The sequence below is a fragment of the Giraffa tippelskirchi genome, chromosome X (assembly GCF_054371585.1).
Source record: "Giraffa tippelskirchi isolate mGirTip1 chromosome X, T2T-mGirTip1v1.2.pri, whole genome shotgun sequence".
Taxonomy (NCBI): domain Eukaryota; kingdom Metazoa; phylum Chordata; class Mammalia; order Artiodactyla; family Giraffidae; genus Giraffa; species Giraffa tippelskirchi.
Window position 1 is genome coordinate 33,425,427 of NC_137289.1, and position 20,985 is coordinate 33,446,411.

A 20,985-nucleotide genomic window follows, 5' to 3' on the forward strand; every position below is an offset into this window, starting at 1 on the left:
TGCTGCCGGACATCTAGGTTGCTTCCATGTCCCTGCTATTACAAGCAGTGTTGTGCTGAACACTGGGGTACACGTGTGTCTTTCAAGTCTGGTTTCCTCGGTGTGTCTGCCCGGCAGTGGGATCGCTGGGTCGTATGGCAGTTCTAGTTCCAGTTTTGTAAGGAATCTGCACACTCTTCTCCACAGTGGCTGTACTAGCTTGCATTCCTACCAACGGTGTAAGAGGGCTCCTTTTTCTCTGCACCCTCTCCAGCATTTATTGTTTGTAGACTTTTGGATAGCAGCCATTCTGTCTGGTGTGAGATGGCACCTCATTGTGGTTTTGATTTGCATTTCTCTGATAATGAGAGACGTTGAGCATCTTTTCATGTGTGTGTTAGGCATCTGTATGTCTTCTTTGGTGAAATGTCTCTTTAGTTCTTTGGCCCGTGTTTTGACTGGGTCGTTTACTTTTCTGGAATTGAGCTGCAGGAGCTGCTTGTATATTTTTGAGATGAATTCATTGTCAGTTGCTTCATTTGCTAGTGTTTTCTCCTATTCTGACGGCTGTCTTGTCAGCTTACTTATAGGTTCCTTCCTTGTGCAAAAGCTGTTAAGTTTAATTAGGTCCCATTGGTTTATTTTTGCTCTTATTTCCATTACTTGGGGAGGTGGGTCGTAGAGGATCCTGCTGTGATTCATGTCAGAGCGTGTTTGGCCTCTGTTTTCCTCTAGGAGTTTGATAGTTTCTGGTCTTACGTTTAGAACTTTAATCCATTTTATTCCTGTGTATGGTGTTAGAAAGTGTTCTAGTTTCACTCTTTTACAAACGGAAGGGACTTTGAGTATGCTCAGCTGCCCCCACACCCAGGGTGATGCTATCCCTGGAAGGTAGGGGGCAGAGGCAGTTGGACCACTGAGGATCCGCTGTCGAGATACGGACATTTCTCCATCCTGTACCAGACATAGCATTAACAGAAGGGACTGGGTGCGATCCATCAGCTGGACTAGCATCTAACTGCAAAAACCACTAACGAGTATTCAGGGTGGGAGGACAGAGACAAAACAGGAGATCTGCTTATCGGGAAGCTTGGCACTTAGCGCTCAGTAAGGGTAAACTGAAGGGAACGGGGCTGTGGTGGAAACTTTACTAAGATGTTTTATCAATCAAGAAACAGCTTCTCCCAGGGGGATTTATAAGAGCTACAGCATAAAGAGTGGCATGTTGGCTGTGGGTCCCAGCAGCTCGGGCAGCGGGAAAAGTGGCAGCGGTCAGGCTACTCGGCCTCGCCAAGGCTCTTGGCGCGCCGCGGCCCTCAGGCTCCGGCTCTCGCCCACCCCGCCGCCACGATGCCCAAGAGGAAGGTCACCTCTGCAGAGGGGGTGGCGAAGGAGGAGCCCAAGAGGAGATCTTCAAGGCTGTCAGCTAAACCGGCTCCTGCAAAAGTGGAAACGAAGCCCAAAGAGGCCGGGGAAAGGATAAATCTTCAGGCAAAATAATGCAAACAGAAGGGAAAAGAGGAGCAAAGCCAAAACAGGCGGAAGGGGCCAACCCAGACACTAAAGAAGACTTACCTGCAGAAAATGGAGAGACTAAAATCGAGGCGAGCCCAACCTCTGATGAAGCAGAAGGAAAAGAAGCCAAGTCTCATTAATACCGCACACCCAGTCCGGTCAGTGGTCCCTGTTTCCCCTCTTGTCCCATCCAGAGGAATATTTTTATCACCCATTTTGTAAATGCAAGTATTTTAGTAGCTCTGAAACATTTTTAAAAAGGAGGAAATCCCACCTCATCCCATTTTTTAAGTGGAAATGCTTTTTTGCAAGAGGTGAAATCATTTGCTGGTTGTTTATTTTTTGGGACAACTAGAAACTAGTGGGATATTGGATAGTGGAGGCTTTGATTGTCTTGGGTGTCAGCTTAACAGTCCATAGATGGGGGTAGCTTTTCTATCCTATAATACAAAAGCATACTAAATGGCAGTGTGGAGTCAGTTGTGCATTTAATGTCTTGAACACTTTAAATTACTTCTCTTCCCAGCTTGTTTTGGTAGGATTCGTTCCTACAGCCAACTACTCCTTGATCTTGACTCTCCTGGTCAGAATTTTGTGCACTCTGTAATATCTTTGGTCGTGGTAGTTCAGTTTTCCTAGGAACTTGGTCAATGTGCTGTGAACGACTGACAGTTTGAGGATATAGTGTATATGATAGTGTGAATCAGTGGGACGTATGATGTAACAGAATATCAATATTTGAAGATAACTGGTACTTGATATCCTGTTAAGGAAAATTTGCTCCCAATTTTAAGCTGGAAAGTCACTGGAATAACTGCTAAGAATCACAACTACATGATTGTTTTCAGTTTCTGGTATGTATGTGAAGAAGTGTGTACAAATCGAAATGTCTGCGTAGTGATCCTCAAAACAACCAATCAAAACTCCATTATAAAAGATGAAAACAAGAGTGGCATGTTGTGTGGGGGGAAGTGGTTACTATGACAGAAATTGCTCAAGATAGTAAACCAATCCCTTTTTTCCTCTCTTAATTGAAGGTTTGGTTGAAGAATATGAGAGTCAAGGGGAGGAGACATCAGAGGGCATTAATGTTGAGAAATACGCACCGCGCCCCCCCTCCCCGGGCCACCCTGTGGGCATCATCTCGGATGGGCCCTGTAGTCCCATCCTTGTTCTGGAGCCTGATTGGAGAAGGGTTCTTCTGGAGCCACTGTCATGCAGGCGGCCTGTGCCATCCATGCCTCCTCTGCCCTCGCGTCCCTCTGGCCAGGCCGAAGTTGGCCCAGAATCAGCCCCTGTCACCCGTGACCGTGCTGTAGTCCCTCGTGACTAAGATATGGTCTCCATGACAGTTCTTCTGAAGATATTTTCTGCCAGGTTTTATGCACAGCACAGTACCAAGAGCACTTCACCGAATGCCCGTTAAATGAGTTGAATACATGCAAAAAGTCAGTGTCCCCCTTTTAAAGTAGGGCACATTTTTGTATTTTTCAATAAAGAGGTGAATTCTCAGCATCTTGTGTGTGTGTGTGTGTGTGTGTGTGTGTGTGTGTGTGTCCAATGGGGTTAAGTGTGAACAGATGGGAATTTCTAAGGGAATGTCATTCACAGAGAATGGCAAGGAGGCCTCCTATCAAGAGGTGCCATCCCCCGGTCACTGGCAGTGGGCCTGTGTGCATGATAGAAGTTTTCCAAGTACCCAAGGTCGGTTTCTACTGACGCATACTTTTTTTTCCCTCCACCTTCCATTATCCCATCCTCACCCTCACCCTTTGGTGTTGCATGCACATGCAAGATGGGGCGGGACGAGTCCCCAGTGAGAGAAGAGTGTATTTCCAGGCAGGGTAGAGTCCCACCCGTGGTAATTGAAACACTCAGCCCAATGCTGGACACAAGGGAAGCTTCCTAAGAGGCTACATTACAGGGATCCATGGGAAGGTGGCAGCCGAGCATTCATCCCACATGCTCCAAATTCTGTTCGCTGTCCTCTCTGGGGAGAAGATGGGGGAATGGGAGTCCTGGCACACAGGTTCTGCTGCTTCAGAGGCGACACAGAGGAGACCCCATAAGGCCGGTGAGGAGTATTGCACCTTCCTCCAAAGCAATCACACCCTCCAATGTATTATCTTCCTTGAGAGAACCTTGATTCCTGCTAATTCAACACCAAAACGGATTATTTTGGTTTAGTGCTGTGCAAAGCAAGAAGAGCGCCTTCCCGAGTAGCGTCCTCAGGCCCACGTTTTAGAAAGCATTAAGTTCTCAGTACAACCTTGGCACCTGACCTGTCTCTTGAGAAACCTGTATGCAGGTCAGGAAGCAACAGGTAGAACTGGACATGGAACAACACACTGGTTCCAAACAGGACAAGGAGTATGTCAAGTCTCTATATTGTCACCCTGCTTCTTTAACTTCTAGGCAGAGTACATCATGAGAAACGCTGGGCTGGAGGAAGCACAAGCTGGAATCAAGATTGCCGGGAAAAATATCAATAACCTCAGCTTATGCAGATGACACCACCCTTATGACAGAAAGTGAAGAGGAACTAAAAAGCCTCTCGGTGAAAGTGAGAGAGGAGAGTGCAAGAGTTAGCTTAAAGCTCAACATTCAGAAAACGAAGATCGTGGCATCCGGTCCCATCACTTCCTGGGAAATAGATGGGGAAACAGTGTCAGGCTTTATTCTTGGGGGCCTCCAAAATCCCTGCAGCCATGAAATTAAAAGACGCTTACTCCCTGGAAGGAAAGTTATGACCAGCCTAGATAGCATATTAAAAAGCAGAGACCTTTGCCAACAAAGGTCCGTCTAGTCAAGGCCATGGTTTTTCCAGTAGTCATGTACGGAGGTGAGAGTTGGACTGTGAAGAAAACTGAGCGCCGAAGAACTGATGCTTTTGAACCGTGGTGTTGGAGAAGACTCTTGAGAGTCCCTTGGACTGCAAGGAGATCCAACCAGTCCATCCTAAGGGAGATCAGTCCTGGGTGTTCATAGGAAGGAATGATGTTGAAGCCGAAACTCCAGTACTTTGGCCACCTCATGCGAAGAGTTGACTCATTGGAAAAGACCCTGATGCTGGGAAGGATTGGGGGCAGGAGCAGAAGGGGACGACAGAGGATGAGATGGCTGGATGGCATCACTGACTCGATGGACATGAGTGTGGGTAAACTCTGGGAGTTGGTGATGGACAGGGAGGCCTGGCGTGCTGCGGTCCATGGGGTCCCAACGAGTCGGACACGACTGAGCGACTGAACCGAACTGAACAACCATTGCTCGGAGCAGTGCAAGGCTTCTTTAATGTTCAGTTCAGTTCCGTTTAGTCGCTCAGTCGTGTCTGACTCGTTGCGACCCCGTGGACTGCAGCATGCCAGGCTTCCCTGTCCATCACCAACTCTCAGAGCTTGCTCAAACTCATGTCCATCGAGTCAGTGATGCCATCCAACCATCTCATCCTCAGGACTGAGTTCCTTTAGGATGGACTGGTTTGATCTCCTCGCAGGCCAAGGGACCCCCAGGAGTCTTCTCCCAGGTCACAGTTCCAAAGCATCAATTCTTTAAGGTGGTTTCTGTTAAATGTGTTTAATGGTGAACACTGAGGTCCTCCTGTGAAGTGATTGCTGAGATAAGTGGCTTGACTCCATTGGAATTTCCTCTCACAGGGGTACATCCCAGGCCAGTTTCACAGCTTGGATGCTCCCAGTGGAGCGAGAGGCTCTGTTTTGGGGGGGAAAGCATGTGCTTTAGGCTGTGCTTCCACTACTTTCACTCCTCTCTTCTCTCCCTTTGCACTTGTGGCTGTGTGTCAGACATCAGCACGGTGGTTGTGTGTGATGTGGGCCTTCTGCACAGAGAGGAGGGGAGTGCACCCTGAGGCCCAGCCTCCGTTGGGAGAGAGGAACAACTGAGCCCCAGTGTGCACACGTTGCCATCCTCACCAGATGCTGTTGAAAACACAATTTCTCATTTACGAGTATTGACCCCAGACCTTCTTTTTAAACATCAGGTTCCTCAAACTTCAGAAATACAAGTACAGCATCTTGTACAAACAAAAGCCACCGGCCACCACCGCTGCTAAGTCGCTTCAGTCGTGTCCGACTCTGTGCGACCCCATAGCCGGCAGCCCACCAGGCTCCGCCGTCCCTGGGATTCTCCAGGCAAGAATACTGGAGTGGGTTGCCATTTCCTTCTCCAGTGCATGAAAGGGAAAAGTGAAAGTGAAGTCGCTCAGTTGTGTCCGACTCTTAGCGACCGCGTGGACTGAAGCCTGCCAGGCTCCTCCGTCCATGGGATTTTCCAGGCAAAAGAGTACTGGAGTGGGGTGCCATCGCCTTCTCCGTAAATCTTACCTAGGTGAATCTATTTAGAGGGCTGCTTCCACATTACAGAAAGCTGTCACACGACCTGCATTGTAAGGGATACCCTAGCTAGGCTAAGGAACACCAGGATCATAACCATTAGAGGTTTCTCAGCTTATAACTAATCCCAAGCCCAAACTGTTCATTGTGGGTGAGGTGAGTAGGGTGGAGAACAAGAGTTCTGGAAGATGGTCCCAGTCAAAGGGAGAGAGAGGGGGGGAAAGAGGAGGGTGAGAAGGGAAAAGGTGGGCGCCAAGGAGGGGATTAGAGGAGGCAAAGAAGAAAAAGAGGAATTTAACCCAAGTCCAGGGGCTTTCCAGGTGGCTGAGCCATAAGGAATCCGCCTGCCAATGCAGGAGACGCAGGTTCCATCCCTGGGTCGGGAAGATCCCCTGGAGAAGGGAATGGCAACCCACGACAGTATTCTTGCTTGGAGAATCCCATGGACAGAGGAGCCTGGCGTGCTACAGTCCACGGGGTCGCAAAGAGTCGGACGCGACTGAGCGACTAAACAACGACGACACCCCAGTCCACACAGCGCCCAGCATAAGAAACCCGTGCACTTGTGCAGAGGGCCGGCAGCCCCAGACGCGGTAGCGGAGCATAGCAAAGCAGATGCTGTGTCCTCCACAATCGCGTCCAGGGCCAAAGCAAGGGCCACGTGCGGTGTTCTACACTTGCTCTCTGACGTAGGTTAGTAGACATTTGGATTACTTGTTGCATTCGCAAGGAACAGGCTGGGCTTCTTGCAGCAGGCCTCCGAGCACACAGTGTGTCTGCAAATACAGCCCCAATTCCCTCGACCCAGTAGCCTCCAGGGAACGAGGCGGGCTCTGCGTTTAGCGCCTTCCTGCAAAAATCCAGTAAGTAGTCTCCCACCTAAATCTTTCCGTCTGAATCACTAGCCCGTTTCATGGACTTTGAGAGCGAATGGACCAGAATCACAGTCCCATCCGTTAATTATCGACTTCCCAGAGGGAAGTCGCGCTCAGAGCCCACGCGACAAGGGGGGACGACTGTCGTCTCAGCCGGCTGGGGTTGCTGGGGCCCCGCGGTTTCTCCAGTCCCATCTCTGCGTCGAACGCTCCGGGGGCCGGGGGGAGGGGGGTTGGGGGGGGAACAAATGGCAGCAAGCCTGAGCCCATCGAGGGCCAGGCGGAGAGACGTTCTCCCAACATTTCTCCCAGGCTCCCGGGACGCGTGAGGTCTCATTCCCTCGCCCCTCCCCTGTCCCAAGTCAGCTGGCACGATCGGGAGAAGCCCCTAGTTCGGGACCGACCCCAGGCAGGAGCCGGGAGTATTCAGCTCAGCCACAAGTGGGAGCTCGCGCGCCCCCACCCGCTCGCCCCCTGCCAGGACTCTCCCCACGTGCACCCCTCTACTCTATGGCCACGCCCTGCCCAGGTGCACGCCCCAGCGGCCACACCCACCGCACGCGCCGTTACTGGGGAGACAAGCTATAAACTCGCAACGCGGCGTCACAGAAAGAGAATCCGACCGGTCAGGCCCTCGGGATCGCCGCCGTCAACAGCGCAGCGTCGGCCGAGGCGCACAGCTGCTCGGACAGCGCTAGCGACATGGGTCGTGCGCCCGGACGCCACCACGAAGACTCCGGTTACCTCGGCCTGGGAGTCGACGAGCCCCAGGAAGAACCCGGTCAGTGTCCGGAGCGGGATAGGTGCCCTGGCGAACTCGAGGGAAAGGCCCTTTCCCTGGGAGTGGCGAGTGGACGGGACGCGGCTGCGGCGCGGGCTCCGTCGCCGCTCAGGTCGCGGGCTCGCGCCTCCCGCCGCGGCGCACACTCGGCGCTCCGACGCCCAGACTTCTTGTCTTTTTCCTTTCCAGATACGAAGCCCACCGAGGTCTCGGGCATCGCAACAAGTGCCGCCGTCGAGGAGGAGTCGGGGTCGGAACCTGAGTCGGCAGCGGCGGCAGCAGCAGCGGAACAGGGCCAGGTTGGGGTGGGAGCACCCGACCCCATGGTGGACGAGATCCAGAAGGGCGGCGGCGGCGACGGCGACGGCGACGAGGAGGAGTTCCCGCAGGAGCCGCCGATGCAGGCGGACGCCGAGGATCCGCAGCCCTCGGACAGGCAGCCAAGATTCCACGGCTGCCCGTTCCACCGGCTGCACCTGAAGGAGCTGGAGAGCATTTTCCAGCGCAGCCGGTACCCCAATGTGTTCGCTCGGTAAGTGGCTTGCTCTGGAGGCGCCCCAAATTTTCTGGGACGTTAGGGCTCTTCTCCCGACGCCTTTGGCGCTGTCCCTTCCCCCAGAGCCCGATCTCGGTGGGGGGCTCGAGGCCCTTGGAGGCTGCCCGCCCTTGGGCTCCCGGGTTGGGGCGGGGCGGTGAGTGAGTGAATTAAATCCGGAAGCGTAGGTTTCGGTGAATAACGTTTCATTGGATCGGGGTTTAGGTCAGTGGGAGGCGAGTGAGACCCAGTCGTGCAAGTGCAGGATTGAATCTTGCCTTTATTTAAAATGTTAAATAATTTGGTCGTCGTGCAATGTTTTCGCGCGTTTAGTCTTCCAATATTTATTTGGTTGCACCCGGTCTTGGTGGCGGCATGCGAGATCTTTCGTTTCGGCCTGTGGGATCTAGCTCCCTGACCAGGGGTTGAACCGCGCCCCCTGCCGGGGGAGCGAGAAGTCTTAGCCACTGGACCACCAGGGAAGTCTCGGTGCCTTTAGTCTTGATTCTTAAACAGTGTATTAAAAACGCTTAATATGGAATACTGAGGTTTTCAGCGCTCCCATAAATTTTGTGCACAAAGGAAAATTCTCCCTAAAGAGAGCCTGGAACTGGATATACAAAAGGATGTTCCCTGGGCATTTGGGAGAATACAAATTTTAAAACCAGCATAAAATGGACATCGTATATCTAATGTGGTCCACAACTCCAAATACTGAATATTTGCCATTTTCTCCCCTTAGGAAGGCGCTTTCAAGTCGCAGCGATGGGAGCAAAGCCAGAGGGCAGTTCAGTAAGCCTGACAACAACAATTTGTGAGGGCAGCCGTTATAAAACCTGCTTCAAGTCTTGGACACACTGGTCCTAGACATTCTCAAGGTTTTTTGTTTTTTTTTTTGGATGCCTTTTCCATGTTTAGCAAATAAGTTTTGAACTTTGGGGGCTTTGGCCAGTAGAAATAGGATAAGTAAACACCAATTTATGAAAATGCCAGTTATCAGTAGTAATGTGATTTCCTAAAAGAGCAAGAAAAGGAAATCACTGTTGTTCCTATTTCCTGTGAAAACTGAGACATAATAAAGTTCAATTTCTTCTAACTCTGGTATCCTTTATTGAGCACTTTGTGGAGTCATGTTGGGGCTGCATCTGATCTGGGAAGTGCACATTACTGTATTAAGGATCTAGGTTATGAGAGGGTTGAACTCTATTACTTAACATATCGAAAAGTCCTTAGCTAAATAAGTGGATTTATAAATATTCAGGCACTGGAGTTAGGGAGTAACTCACATACACTATATGAGTAAGTGTCTGTTTAGTTAGGCTGAGACTGATATGGGGAGACAGCTTAGAAGTCCAAGTGCAGGGGACTCCTGCCATTGATTTTAGTGCTCAGTAAAGCAGTGTAGAAAGCGTCAGCCCTACATCATTTTTAAAAACTATTTCTTTGGTTGCACCAGGTCTTAGATGTGGCATCTAGTTCCCTAACCAGGGATTGAACCCGGGTCCCAGCATTGGGAGTGGGGAGTCTTAGCCACTGGACCAGCAGGGAAGTCCTAGCCCTACCACTTCATGTTTGGTGTGCTATGATGTGTCAGCCTGAAACCATTGCTAAAACAGTGACATTATGGTGGAGGGTAGGAGCAAGGTGTACAAACTGGAAATTTGTCTGAAAATTGACACGACAATTTTGAACAAAGTGGCACTGAGCTAAGAGTGACCAGTTTAAGAGAATTGCATACAGTCAAACCATACACCTGGTGGATGGGGCTCAAATTGAACTTTATGAGTGAATATCCTCTGGAGGACTTGGGAACATCTAAAGATATATTTTTGATGGTATTATTTTAAAGAGGTGGGTATCGGGGAATGTGTTTGGTGGGCGGTGGGAGTGGTGGGGGGAAGGGAAGCTTTCAGTTCAGGCCAGATTCTTTACCTGTGTTCACTTGAAATACTTTTTTGTTTGCTCAGGCAGCGATGACTGATTTGTAGGTCACAAGATTACCATTTGAGACTGTAGAAAAACCATAGGCTGTATTAAGAGAGTATGTATCCAAAACTCCCAGATGAGTTTATTCGCTTTGCTTCACAGTGCCCATGTGAGTGCAGTGATGGATACAGGCTGCCGGACTGGTGGTGGTGAGTTGTAGTGAACTTGGACCCAGGTGAGCTAAACTTCCCTCACCTCTGTAGGCTGAAATATCAAGGCAGCGTCCAGGGCGTCAGCAATCATGTCCCAGTAAGACAAGCCACAAGCCCCATGGGCCCTCCATAACCAGGCCTGCCTTGTCTATTTAACTTGAGGGAAACCTGTTTAAAAATCCAACTTGCTCCTATTGAACATCTCCTTCAGATGGAAGGAACTTTTATTTATTTATTTATTTATTTGAATTTTTTTTTTCCTTTAAAAAAATCATTTATTTTAATTGGAGGCAAATTACTTTACAATATTGTAGCGGTTTTTGCCATACATCGACATGAATCAGTCACGGGCACACACGTGTTTCCCATCCAGAACCCCCCTCCCACATCCCTCCCCATTCCATCCCCCAGGGTCCTCCCAGTGCACCAACCCTGAGCACCCTGTCTCAGGCATCAAACCTGGACCAGCGATCCACTTCACATTTGATAATACACACCTTTCAACGCTACCCTCTCAAATCATCCCACCCTCGCCTTCTCCCACAGAGTCCGAAAGACTGTTCTTTACATCTGTGTCTCTTTTGCTGTCTCACATATAGGGTCATCGTTGCCATCTTTCTAAATTCCATATATATGGGCTCGTTCGTATACTGTCTTGGTGTTTTTCTCTCTGATTTACTGCACTCTGTATAACAGGCTCCAGTTTCATCCACCTCATTAGAACTGATTCAAATGCATTCTTTTTAATGGCTGATTAATATCGCATTGTGCATATGTACCACGGCTTTCTCATCCATTCGTCTGCTGCCGGACATCTAGGTTGCTTCCATGTCCCTGCTATTACAAGCAGTGTTGTGCTGAACACTGGGGTACACGTGTGTCTTTCAAGTCTGGTTTCCTCGGTGTGTCTGCCCGGCAGTGGGATCGCTGGGTCGTATGGCAGTTCTAGTTCCAGTTTTGTAAGGAATCTGCACACTCTTCTCCACAGTGGCTGTACTAGCTTGCATTCCTACCAACGGTGTAAGAGGGCTCCTTTTTCTCTGCACCCTCTCCAGCATTTATTGTTTGTAGACTTTTGGATAGCAGCCATTCTGTCTGGTGTGAGATGGCACCTCATTGTGGTTTTGATTTGCATTTCTCTGATAATGAGAGACGTTGAGCATCTTTTCATGTGTGTGTTAGGCATCTGTATGTCTTCTTTGGTGAAATGTCTCTTTAGTTCTTTGGCCCGTGTTTTGACTGGGTCGTTTACTTTTCTGGAATTGAGCTGCAGGAGCTGCTTGTATATTTTTGAGATGAATTCATTGTCAGTTGCTTCATTTGCTAGTGTTTTCTCCTATTCTGACGGCTGTCTTGTCAGCTTACTTATAGTTTCCTTCCTTGTGCAAAAGCTGTTAAGTTTAATTAGGTCCCATTGGTTTATTTTTGCTCTTATTTCCATTACTTGGGGAGGTGGGTCGTAGAGGATCCTGCTGTGATTCATGTCAGAGCGTGTTTGGCCTCTGTTTTCCTCTAGGAGTTTGATAGTTTCTGGTCTTACGTTTAGAACTTTAATCCATTTTATTCCTGTGTATGGTGTTAGAAAGTGTTCTAGTTTCACTCTTTTACAAACGGAAGGGACTTTGAGTATGCTCAGCTGCCCCCACACCCAGGGTGATGCTATCCCTGGAAGGTAGGGGGCAGAGGCAGTTGGACCACTGAGGATCCGCTGTCGAGATACGGACATTTCTCCATCCTGTACCAGACATAGCATTAACAGAAGGGACTGGGTGCGATCCATCAGCTGGACTAGCATCTAACTGCAAAAACCACTAACGAGTATTCAGGGTGGGAGGACAGAGACAAAACAGGAGATCTGCTTATCGGGAAGCTTGGCACTTAGCGCTCAGTAAGGGTAAACTGAAGGGAACGGGGCTGTGGTGGAAACTTTACTAAGATGTTTTATCAATCAAGAAACAGCTTCTCCCAGGGGGATTTATAAGAGCTACAGCATAAAGAGTGGCATGTTGGCTGTGGGTCCCAGCAGCTCGGGCAGCGGGAAAAGTGGCAGCGGTCAGGCTACTCGGCCTCGCCAAGGCTCTTGGCGCGCCGCGGCCCTCAGGCTCCGGCTCTCGCCCACCCCGCCGCCACGATGCCCAAGAGGAAGGTCACCTCTGCAGAGGGGGTGGCGAAGGAGGAGCCCAAGAGGAGATCTTCAAGGCTGTCAGCTAAACCGGCTCCTGCAAAAGTGGAAACGAAGCCCAAAGAGGCCGGGGAAAGGATAAATCTTCAGGCAAAATAATGCAAACAGAAGGGAAAAGAGGAGCAAAGCCAAAACAGGCGGAAGGGGCCAACCCAGACACTAAAGAAGACTTACCTGCAGAAAATGGAGAGACTAAAATCGAGGCGAGCCCAACCTCTGATGAAGCAGAAGGAAAAGAAGCCAAGTCTCATTAATACCGCACACCCAGTCCGGTCAGTGGTCCCTGTTTCCCCTCTTGTCCCATCCAGAGGAATATTTTTATCACCCATTTTGTAAATGCAAGTATTTTAGTAGCTCTGAAACATTTTTAAAAAGGAGGAAATCCCACCTCATCCCATTTTTTAAGTGGAAATGCTTTTTTGCAAGAGGTGAAATCATTTGCTGGTTGTTTATTTTTTGGGACAACTAGAAACTAGTGGGATATTGGATAGTGGAGGCTTTGATTGTCTTGGGTGTCAGCTTAACAGTCCATAGATGGGGGTAGCTTTTCTATCCTATAATACAAAAGCATACTAAATGGCAGTGTGGAGTCAGTTGTGCATTTAATGTCTTGAACACTTTAAATTACTTCTCTTCCCAGCTTGTTTTGGTAGGATTCGTTCCTACAGCCAACTACTCCTTGATCTTGACTCTCCTGGTCAGAATTTTGTGCACTCTGTAATATCTTTGGTCGTGGTAGTTCAGTTTTCCTAGGAAGTTGGTCAATGTGCTGTGAACGACTGACAGTTTGAGGATATAGTGTATATGATAGTGTGAATCAGTGGGACGTATGATGTAACAGAATATCAATATTTGAAGATAACTGGTACTTGATATCCTGTTAAGGAAAATTTGCTCCCAATTTTAAGCTGGAAAGTCACTGGAATAACTGCTAAGAATCACAACTACATGATTGTTTTCAGTTTCTGGTATGTATGTGAAGAAGTGTGTACAAATCGAAATGTCTGCGTAGTGATCCTCAAAACAACCAATCAAAACTCCATTATAAAAGATGAAAACAAGAGTGGCATGTTGTGTGGGGGGAAGTGGTTACTATGACAGAAATTGCTCAAGATAGTAAACCAATCCCTTTTTTCCTCTCTTAATTGAAGGTTTGGTTGAAGAATATGAGAGTCAAGGGGAGGAGACATCAGAGGGCATTAATGTTGAGAAATACGCACCGCGCCCCCCCTCCCCGGGCCACCCTGTGGGCATCATCTCGGATGGGCCCTGTAGTCCCATCCTTGTTCTGGAGCCTGATTGGAGAAGGGTTCTTCTGGAGCCACTGTCATGCAGGCGGCCTGTGCCATCCATGCCTCCTCTGCCCTCGCGTCCCTCTGGCCAGGCCGAAGTTGGCCCAGAATCAGCCCCTGTCACCCGTGACCGTGCTGTAGTCCCTCGTGACTAAGATATGGTCTCCATGACAGTTCTTCTGAAGATATTTTCTGCCAGGTTTTATGCACAGCACAGTACCAAGAGCACTTCACCAAATGCCCGTTAAATGAGTTGAATACATGCAAAAAGTCAGTGTCCCCCTTTTAAAGTAGGGCACATTTTTGTATTTTTCAATAAAGAGGTGAATTCTCAGCATCTTGTGTGTGTGTGTGTGTGTGTGTGTGTGTGTGTGTGTGTGTCCAATGGGGTTAAGTGTGAACAGATGGGAATTTCTAAGGGAATGTCATTCACAGAGAATGGCAAGGAGGCCTCCTATCAAGAGGTGCCATCCCCCGGTCACTGGCAGTGGGCCTGTGTGCATGATAGAAGTTTTCCAAGTACCCAAGGTCGGTTTCTACTGACGCATACTTTTTTTTCCCTCCACCTTCCATTATCCCATCCTCACCCTCACCCTTTGGTGTTGCATGCACATGCAAGATGGGGCGGGACGAGTCCCCAGTGAGAGAAGAGTGTATTTCCAGGCAGGGTAGAGTCCCACCCGTGGTAATTGAAACACTCAGCCCAATGCTGGACACAAGGGAAGCTTCCTAAGAGGCTACATTACAGGGATCCATGGGAAGGTGGCAGCCGAGCATTCATCCCACATGCTCCAAATTCTGTTCGCTGTCCTCTCTGGGGAGAAGATGGGGGAATGGGAGTCCTGGCACACAGGTTCTGCTGCTTCAGAGGCGACACAGAGGAGACCCCATAAGGCCGGTGAGGAGTATTGCACCTTCCTCCAAAGCAATCACACCCTCCAATGTATTATCTTCCTTGAGAGAACCTTGATTCCTGCTAATTCAACACCAAAACGGATTATTTTGGTTTAGTGCTGTGCAAAGCAAGAAGAGCGCCTTCCCGAGTAGCGTCCTCAGGCCCACGTTTTAGAAAGCATTAAGTTCTCAGTACAACCTTGGCACCTGACCTGTCTCTTGAGAAACCTGTATGCAGGTCAGGAAGCAACAGGTAGAACTGGACATGGAACAACACACTGGTTCCAAACAGGACAAGGAGTATGTCAAGTCTCTATATTGTCACCCTGCTTCTTTAACTTCTAGGCAGAGTACATCATGAGAAACGCTGGGCTGGAGGAAGCACAAGCTGGAATCAAGATTGCCGGGAAAAATATCAATAACCTCAGCTTATGCAGATGACACCACCCTTATGACAGAAAGTGAAGAGGAACTAAAAAGCCTCTCGGTGAAAGTGAGAGAGGAGAGTGCAAGAGTTAGCTTAAAGCTCAACATTCAGAAAACGAAGATCGTGGCATCCGGTCCCATCACTTCCTGGGAAATAGATGGGGAAACAGTGTCAGGCTTTATTCTTGGGGGCCTCCAAAATCCCTGCAGCCATGAAATTAAAAGACGCTTACTCCCTGGAAGGAAAGTTATGACCAGCCTAGATAGCATATTAAAAAGCAGAGACCTTTGCCAACAAAGGTCCGTCTAGTCAAGGCCATGGTTTTTCCAGTAGTCATGTACGGAGGTGAGAGTTGGACTGTGAAGAAAACTGAGCGCCGAAGAACTGATGCTTTTGAACCGTGGTGTTGGAGAAGACTCTTGAGAGTCCCTTGGACTGCAAGGAGATCCAACCAGTCCATCCTAAGGGAGATCAGTCCTGGGTGTTCATAGGAAGGAATGATGTTGAAGCCGAAACTCCAGTACTTTGGCCACCTCATGCGAAGAGTTGACTCATTGGAAAAGACCCTGATGCTGGGAAGGATTGGGGGCAGGAGCAGAAGGGGACGACAGAGGATGAGATGGCTGGATGGCATCACTGACTCGATGGACATGAGTGTGGGTAAACTCTGGGAGTTGGTGATGGACAGGGAGGCCTGGCGTGCTGCGGTCCATGGGGTCCCAACGAGTCGGACACGACTGAGCGACTGAACCGAACTGAACAACCATTGCTCGGAGCAGTGCAAGGCTTCTTTAATGTTCAGTTCAGTTCCGTTTAGTCGCTCAGTCGTGTCTGACTCGTTGCGACCCCGTGGACTGCAGCATGCCAGGCTTCCCTGTCCATCACCAACTCTCAGAGCTTGCTCAAACTCATGTCCATCGAGTCAGTGATGCCATCCAACCATCTCATCCTCAGGACTGAGTTCCTTTAGGATGGACTGGTTTGATCTCCTCGCAGGCCAAGGGACCCCCAGGAGTCTTCTCCCAGGTCACAGTTCCAAAGCATCAATTCTTTAAGGTGGTTTCTGTTAAATGTGTTTAATGGTGAACACTGAGGTCCTCCTGTGAAGTGATTGCTGAGATAAGTGGCTTGACTCCATTGGAATTTCCTCTCACAGGGGTACATCCCAGGCCAGTTTCACAGCTTGGATGCTCCCAGTGGAGCGAGAGGCTCTGTTTTGGGGGGGAAAGCATGTGCTTTAGGCTGTGCTTCCACTACTTTCACTCCTCTCTTCTCTCCCTTTGCACTTGTGGCTGTGTGTCAGACATCAGCACGGTGGTTGTGTGTGATGTGGGCCTTCTGCACAGAGAGGAGGGGAGTGCACCCTGAGGCCCAGCCTCCGTTGGGAGAGAGGAACAACTGAGCCCCAGTGTGCACACGTTGCCATCCTCACCAGATGCTGTTGAAAACACAATTTCTCATTTACGAGTATTGACCCCAGACCTTCTTTTTAAACATCAGGTTCCTCAAACTTCAGAAATACAAGTACAGCATCTTGTACAAACAAAAGCCACCGGCCACCACCGCTGCTAAGTCGCTTCAGTCGTGTCCGACTCTGTGCGACCCCATAGCCGGCAGCCCACCAGGCTCCGCCGTCCCTGGGATTCTCCAGGCAAGAATACTGGAGTGGGTTGCCATTTCCTTCTCCAGTGCATGAAAGGGAAAAGTGAAAGTGAAGTCGCTCAGTTGTGTCCGACTCTTAGCGACCGCGTGGACTGAAGCCTGCCAGGCTCCTCCGTCCATGGGATTTTCCAGGCAAAAGAGTACTGGAGTGGGGTGCCATCGCCTTCTCCGTAAATCTTACCTAGGTGAATCTATTTAGAGGGCTGCTTCCACATTACAGAAAGCTGTCACACGACCTGCATTGTAAGGGATACCCTAGCTAGGCTAAGGAACACCAGGATCATAACCATTAGAGGTTTCTCAGCTTATAACTAATCCCAAGCCCAAACTGTTCATTGTGGGTGAGGTGAGTAGGGTGGAGAACAAGAGTTCTGGAAGATGGTCCCAGTCAAAGGGAGAGAGAGGGGGGGAAAGAGGAGGGTGAGAAGGGAAAAGGTGGGCGCCAAGGAGGGGATTAGAGGAGGCAAAGAAGAAAAAGAGGAATTTAACCCAAGTCCAGGGGCTTTCCAGGTGGCTGAGCCATAAGGAATCCGCCTGCCAATGCAGGAGACGCAGGTTCCATCCCTGGGTCGGGAAGATCCCCTGGAGAAGGGAATGGCAACCCACGACAGTATTCTTGCTTGGAGAATCCCATGGACAGAGGAGCCTGGCGTGCTACAGTCCACGGGGTCGCAAAGAGTCGGACGCGACTGAGCGACTAAACAACGACGACACCCCAGTCCACACAGCGCCCAGCATAAGAAACCCGTGCACTTGTGCAGAGGGCCGGCAGCCCCAGACGCGGTAGCGGAGCATAGCAAAGCAGATGCTGTGTCCTCCACAATCGCGTCCAGGGCCAAAGCAAGGGCCACGTGCGGTGTTCTACACTTGCTCTCTGACGTAGGTTAGTAGACATTTGGATTACTTGTTGCATTCGCAAGGAACAGGCTGGGCTTCTTGCAGCAGGCCTCCGAGCACACAGTGTGTCTGCAAATACAGCCCCAATTCCCTCGACCCAGTAGCCTCCAGGGAACGAGGCGGGCTCTGCGTTTAGCGCCTTCCTGCAAAAATCCAGTAAGTAGTCTCCCACCTAAATCTTTCCGTCTGAATCACTAGCCCGTTTCATGGACTTTGAGAGCGAATGGACCAGAATCACAGTCCCATCCGTTAATTATCGACTTCCCAGAGGGAAGTCGCGCTCAGAGCCCACGCGACAAGGGGGGACGACTGTCGTCTCAGCCGGCTGGGGTTGCTGGGGCCCCGCGGTTTCTCCAGTCCCATCTCTGCGTCGAACGCTCCGGGGGCCGGGGGGAGGGGGGTTGGGGGGGGGAACAAATGGCAGCAAGCCTGAGCCCATCGAGGGCCAGGCGGAGAGACGTTCTCCCAACATTTCTCCCAGGCTCCCGGGACGCGTGAGGTCTCATTCCCTCGCCCCTCCCCTGTCCCAAGTCAGCTGGCACGATCGGGAGAAGCCCCTAGTTCGGGACCGACCCCAGGCAGGAGCCGGGAGTATTCAGCTCAGCCACAAGTGGGAGCTCGCGCGCCCCCACCCGCTCGCCCCCTGCCAGGACTCTCCCCACGTGCACCCCTCTACTCTATGGCCACGCCCTGCCCAGGTGCACGCCCCAGCGGCCACACCCACCGCACGCGCCGTTACTGGGGAGACAAGCTATAAACTCGCAACGCGGCGTCACAGAAAGAGAATCCGACCGGTCAGGCCCTCGGGATCGCCGCCGTCAACAGCGCAGCGTCGGCCGAGGCGCACAGCTGCTCGGACAGCGCTAGCGACATGGGTCGTGCGCCCGGACGCCACCACGAAGACTCCGGTTACCTCGGCCTGGGAGTCGACGAGCCCCAGGAAGAACCCGGTCAGTGTCCGGAGCGGGATAGGTGCCCTGGCGAACTCGAGGGAAAGGCCCTTTCCCTGGGAGTGGCGAGTGGACGGGACGCGGCTGCGGCGCGGGCTCCGTCGCCGCTCAGGTCGCGGGCTCGCGCCTCCCGCCGCGGCGCACACTCGGCGCTCCGACGCCCAGACTTCTTGTCTTTTTCCTTTCCAGATACGAAGCCCACCGAGGTCTCGGGCATCGCAACAAGTGCCGCCGTCGAGGAGGAGTCGGGGTCGGAACCTGAGTCGGCAGCGGCGGCAGCAGCAGCGGAACAGGGCCAGGTTGGGGTGGGAGCACCCGACCCCATGGTGGACGAGATCCAGAAGGGCGGCGGCGGCGACGGCGACGGCGACGAGGAGGAGTTCCCGCAGGAGCCGCCGATGCAGGCGGACGCCGAGGATCCGCAGCCCTCGGACAGGCAGCCAAGATTCCACGGCTGCCCGTTCCACCGGCTGCACCTGAAGGAGCTGGAGAGCATTTTCCAGCGCAGCCGGTACCCCAATGTGTTCGCTCGGTAAGTGGCTTGCTCTGGAGGCGCCCCAAATTTTCTGGGACGTTAGGGCTCTTCTCCCGACGCCTTTGGCGCTGTCCCTTCCCCCAGAGCCCGATCTCGGTGGGGGGCTCGAGGCCCTTGGAGGCTGCCCGCCCTTGGGCTCCCGGGTTGGGGCGGGGCGGTGAGTGAGTGAATTAAATGCGGAAGCGTAGGTTTCGGTGAATAACGTTTCATTGGATCGGGGTTTAGGTCAGTGGGAGGCGAGTGAGACCCAGTCGTGCAAGTGCAGGATTGAATCTTGCCTTTATTTAAAATGTTAAATAATTTGGTCGTCGTGCAATGTTTTCGCGCGTTTAGTCTTCCAATATTTATTTGGTTGCACCCGGTCTTGGTGGCGGCATGCGAGATCTTTCGTTTCGGCCTGTGGGATCTAGCTCCCTGACCAGGGGTTGAACCGCGCCCCCTGCCGGGGGAGCGAGAAGTCTTAGCCACTGGACCACCAGGGAAGTCTCGGTGCCTTTAGTCTTGATTCTTAAACAGTGTATTAAAAACGCTTAATATGGAATACTGAGGTTTTCAGCGCTCCCATAAATTTTGTGCACAAAGGAAAATTCTCCCTAAAGAGAGCCTGGAACTGGATATACAAAAGGATGTTCCCTGGGCATTTGGGAGAATACAAATTTTAAAACCAGCATAAAATGGACATCGTATATCTAATGTGGTCCACAACTCCAAATACTGAATATTTGCCATTTTCTCCCCTTAGGAAGGCGCTTTCAAGTCGCAGCGATGGGAGCAAAGCCAGAGGGCAGTTCAGTAAGCCTGACAACAACAATTTGTGAGGGCAGCCGTTATAAAACCTGCTTCAAGTCTTGGACACACTGGTCCTAGACATTCTCAAGGTTTTTTGTTTTTTTTTTTTGGATGCCTTTTCCATGTTTAGCAAATAAGTTTTGAACTTTGGGGGCTTTGGCCAGTAGAAATAGGATAAGTAAACACCAATTTATGAAAATGCCAGTTATCAGTAGTAATGTGATTTCCTAAAAGAGCAAGAAAAGGAAATCACTGTTGTTCCTATTTCCTGTGAAAACTGAGACATAATAAAGTTCAATTTCTTCTAACTCTGGTATCCTTTATTGAGCACTTTGTGGAGTCATGTTGGGGCTGCATCTGATCTGGGAAGTGCACATTACTGTATTAAGGATCTAGGTTATGAGAGGGTTGAACTCTATTACTTAACATATCGAAAAGTCCTTAGCTAAATAAGTGGATTTATAAATATTCAGGCACTGGAGTTAGGGAGTAACTCACATACACTATATGAGTAAGTGTCTGTTTAGTTAGGCTGAGACTGATATGGGGAGACAGCTTAGAAGTCCAAGTGCAGGGGACTCCTGCCATTGATTTTAGTGCTCAGTAAAGCAGTGTAGAAAGCGTCAGCCCTACATCATTTTTAAAAACTATTTCTTTGGTTGCACCAGGTCTTAGATGTGGCATCTAGTTCCCTAACCAGGGATTGAACCCGGGTCCCAGCATTGGGAGTGGGGAGTCTTAGCCACTGGACCAGCAGGGAAGTCCTAGCCCTACCACTTCATGTTTGGTGTGCTATGATGTGTCAGCCTGAAACCATTGCTAAAACAGTGACATTATGGTGGAGGGTAGGAGCAAGGTGTACAAACTGGAAATTTGTCTGAAAATTGACACGACAATTTTGAACAAAGTGGCACTGAGCTAAGAGTGACCAGTTTAAGAGAATTGCATACAGTCAAACCATACACCTGGTGGATGGGGCTCAAATTGAACTTTATGAGTGAATATCCTCTGGAGGACTTGGGAACATCTAAAGATATATTTTTGATGGTATTATTTTAAAGAGGTGGGTATCATGGAATGTGTTTGGTGGGCGGTGGGAGTGGTGGGGGGAAGGGAAGCTTTCAGTTCAGGCCAGATTCTTTACCTGTGTTCACTTGAAATACTTTTTTGTTTGCTCAGGCAGCG

The 20,985-nt window shown here is 50.4% G+C and overlaps 2 protein-coding genes and 2 pseudogenes across 2 annotated transcripts; all 4 read left to right on the forward strand.

Annotated features, from left to right (window-relative positions):
* Positions 1–1,329: 1,329 nt before the first annotated feature.
* Positions 1,330–1,634, forward strand: LOC145535597 (non-histone chromosomal protein HMG-14 pseudogene; annotated as a pseudogene).
* Positions 1,635–7,330: 5,696 nt separating this feature from the next.
* LOC145535447 (uncharacterized) lies at positions 7,331–9,130 on the forward strand. Its single transcript, XM_081563886.1, has 3 exons — positions 7,331–7,499; positions 7,689–8,031; positions 8,777–9,130. The coding sequence occupies exons 1-3, from the start codon at positions 7,421–7,423 to the stop codon at positions 8,850–8,852; spliced, it is 498 nt and encodes a 165-aa protein (XP_081420012.1). The 5' UTR covers positions 7,331–7,420; the 3' UTR covers positions 8,853–9,130.
* Positions 9,131–12,303: 3,173 nt separating this feature from the next.
* LOC145535598 (non-histone chromosomal protein HMG-14 pseudogene) lies at positions 12,304–12,608 on the forward strand (annotated as a pseudogene).
* Positions 12,609–18,309: 5,701 nt separating this feature from the next.
* On the forward strand, positions 18,310–20,108 carry LOC145535393 (uncharacterized). Its single transcript, XM_081563817.1, has 3 exons — positions 18,310–18,476; positions 18,666–19,008; positions 19,754–20,108. Exons 1-3 carry the CDS (start codon positions 18,398–18,400, stop codon positions 19,827–19,829), a joined length of 498 nt encoding a protein of 165 aa, XP_081419943.1. The 5' UTR covers positions 18,310–18,397; the 3' UTR covers positions 19,830–20,108.
* Positions 20,109–20,985: the final 877 nt, after the last annotated feature.

Coding starts and splice junctions, on each gene's coding strand:
- LOC145535447 (XM_081563886.1), top strand. CDS start 7,421: ATGGGTCGTGCGCCCGGACGCCACCACGAAGACTCCGGTTACCTCGGC. Junction 7,500..7,688: donor CGAGCCCCAGGAAGAACCCG/GTCAGTGTCCGG, acceptor TTTCCTTTCCAG/ATACGAAGCCCACCGAGGTC. Junction 8,032..8,776: donor TACCCCAATGTGTTCGCTCG/GTAAGTGGCTTG, acceptor TTCTCCCCTTAG/GAAGGCGCTTTCAAGTCGCA.
- LOC145535393 (XM_081563817.1), top strand. CDS start 18,398: ATGGGTCGTGCGCCCGGACGCCACCACGAAGACTCCGGTTACCTCGGC. Junction 18,477..18,665: donor CGAGCCCCAGGAAGAACCCG/GTCAGTGTCCGG, acceptor TTTCCTTTCCAG/ATACGAAGCCCACCGAGGTC. Junction 19,009..19,753: donor TACCCCAATGTGTTCGCTCG/GTAAGTGGCTTG, acceptor TTCTCCCCTTAG/GAAGGCGCTTTCAAGTCGCA.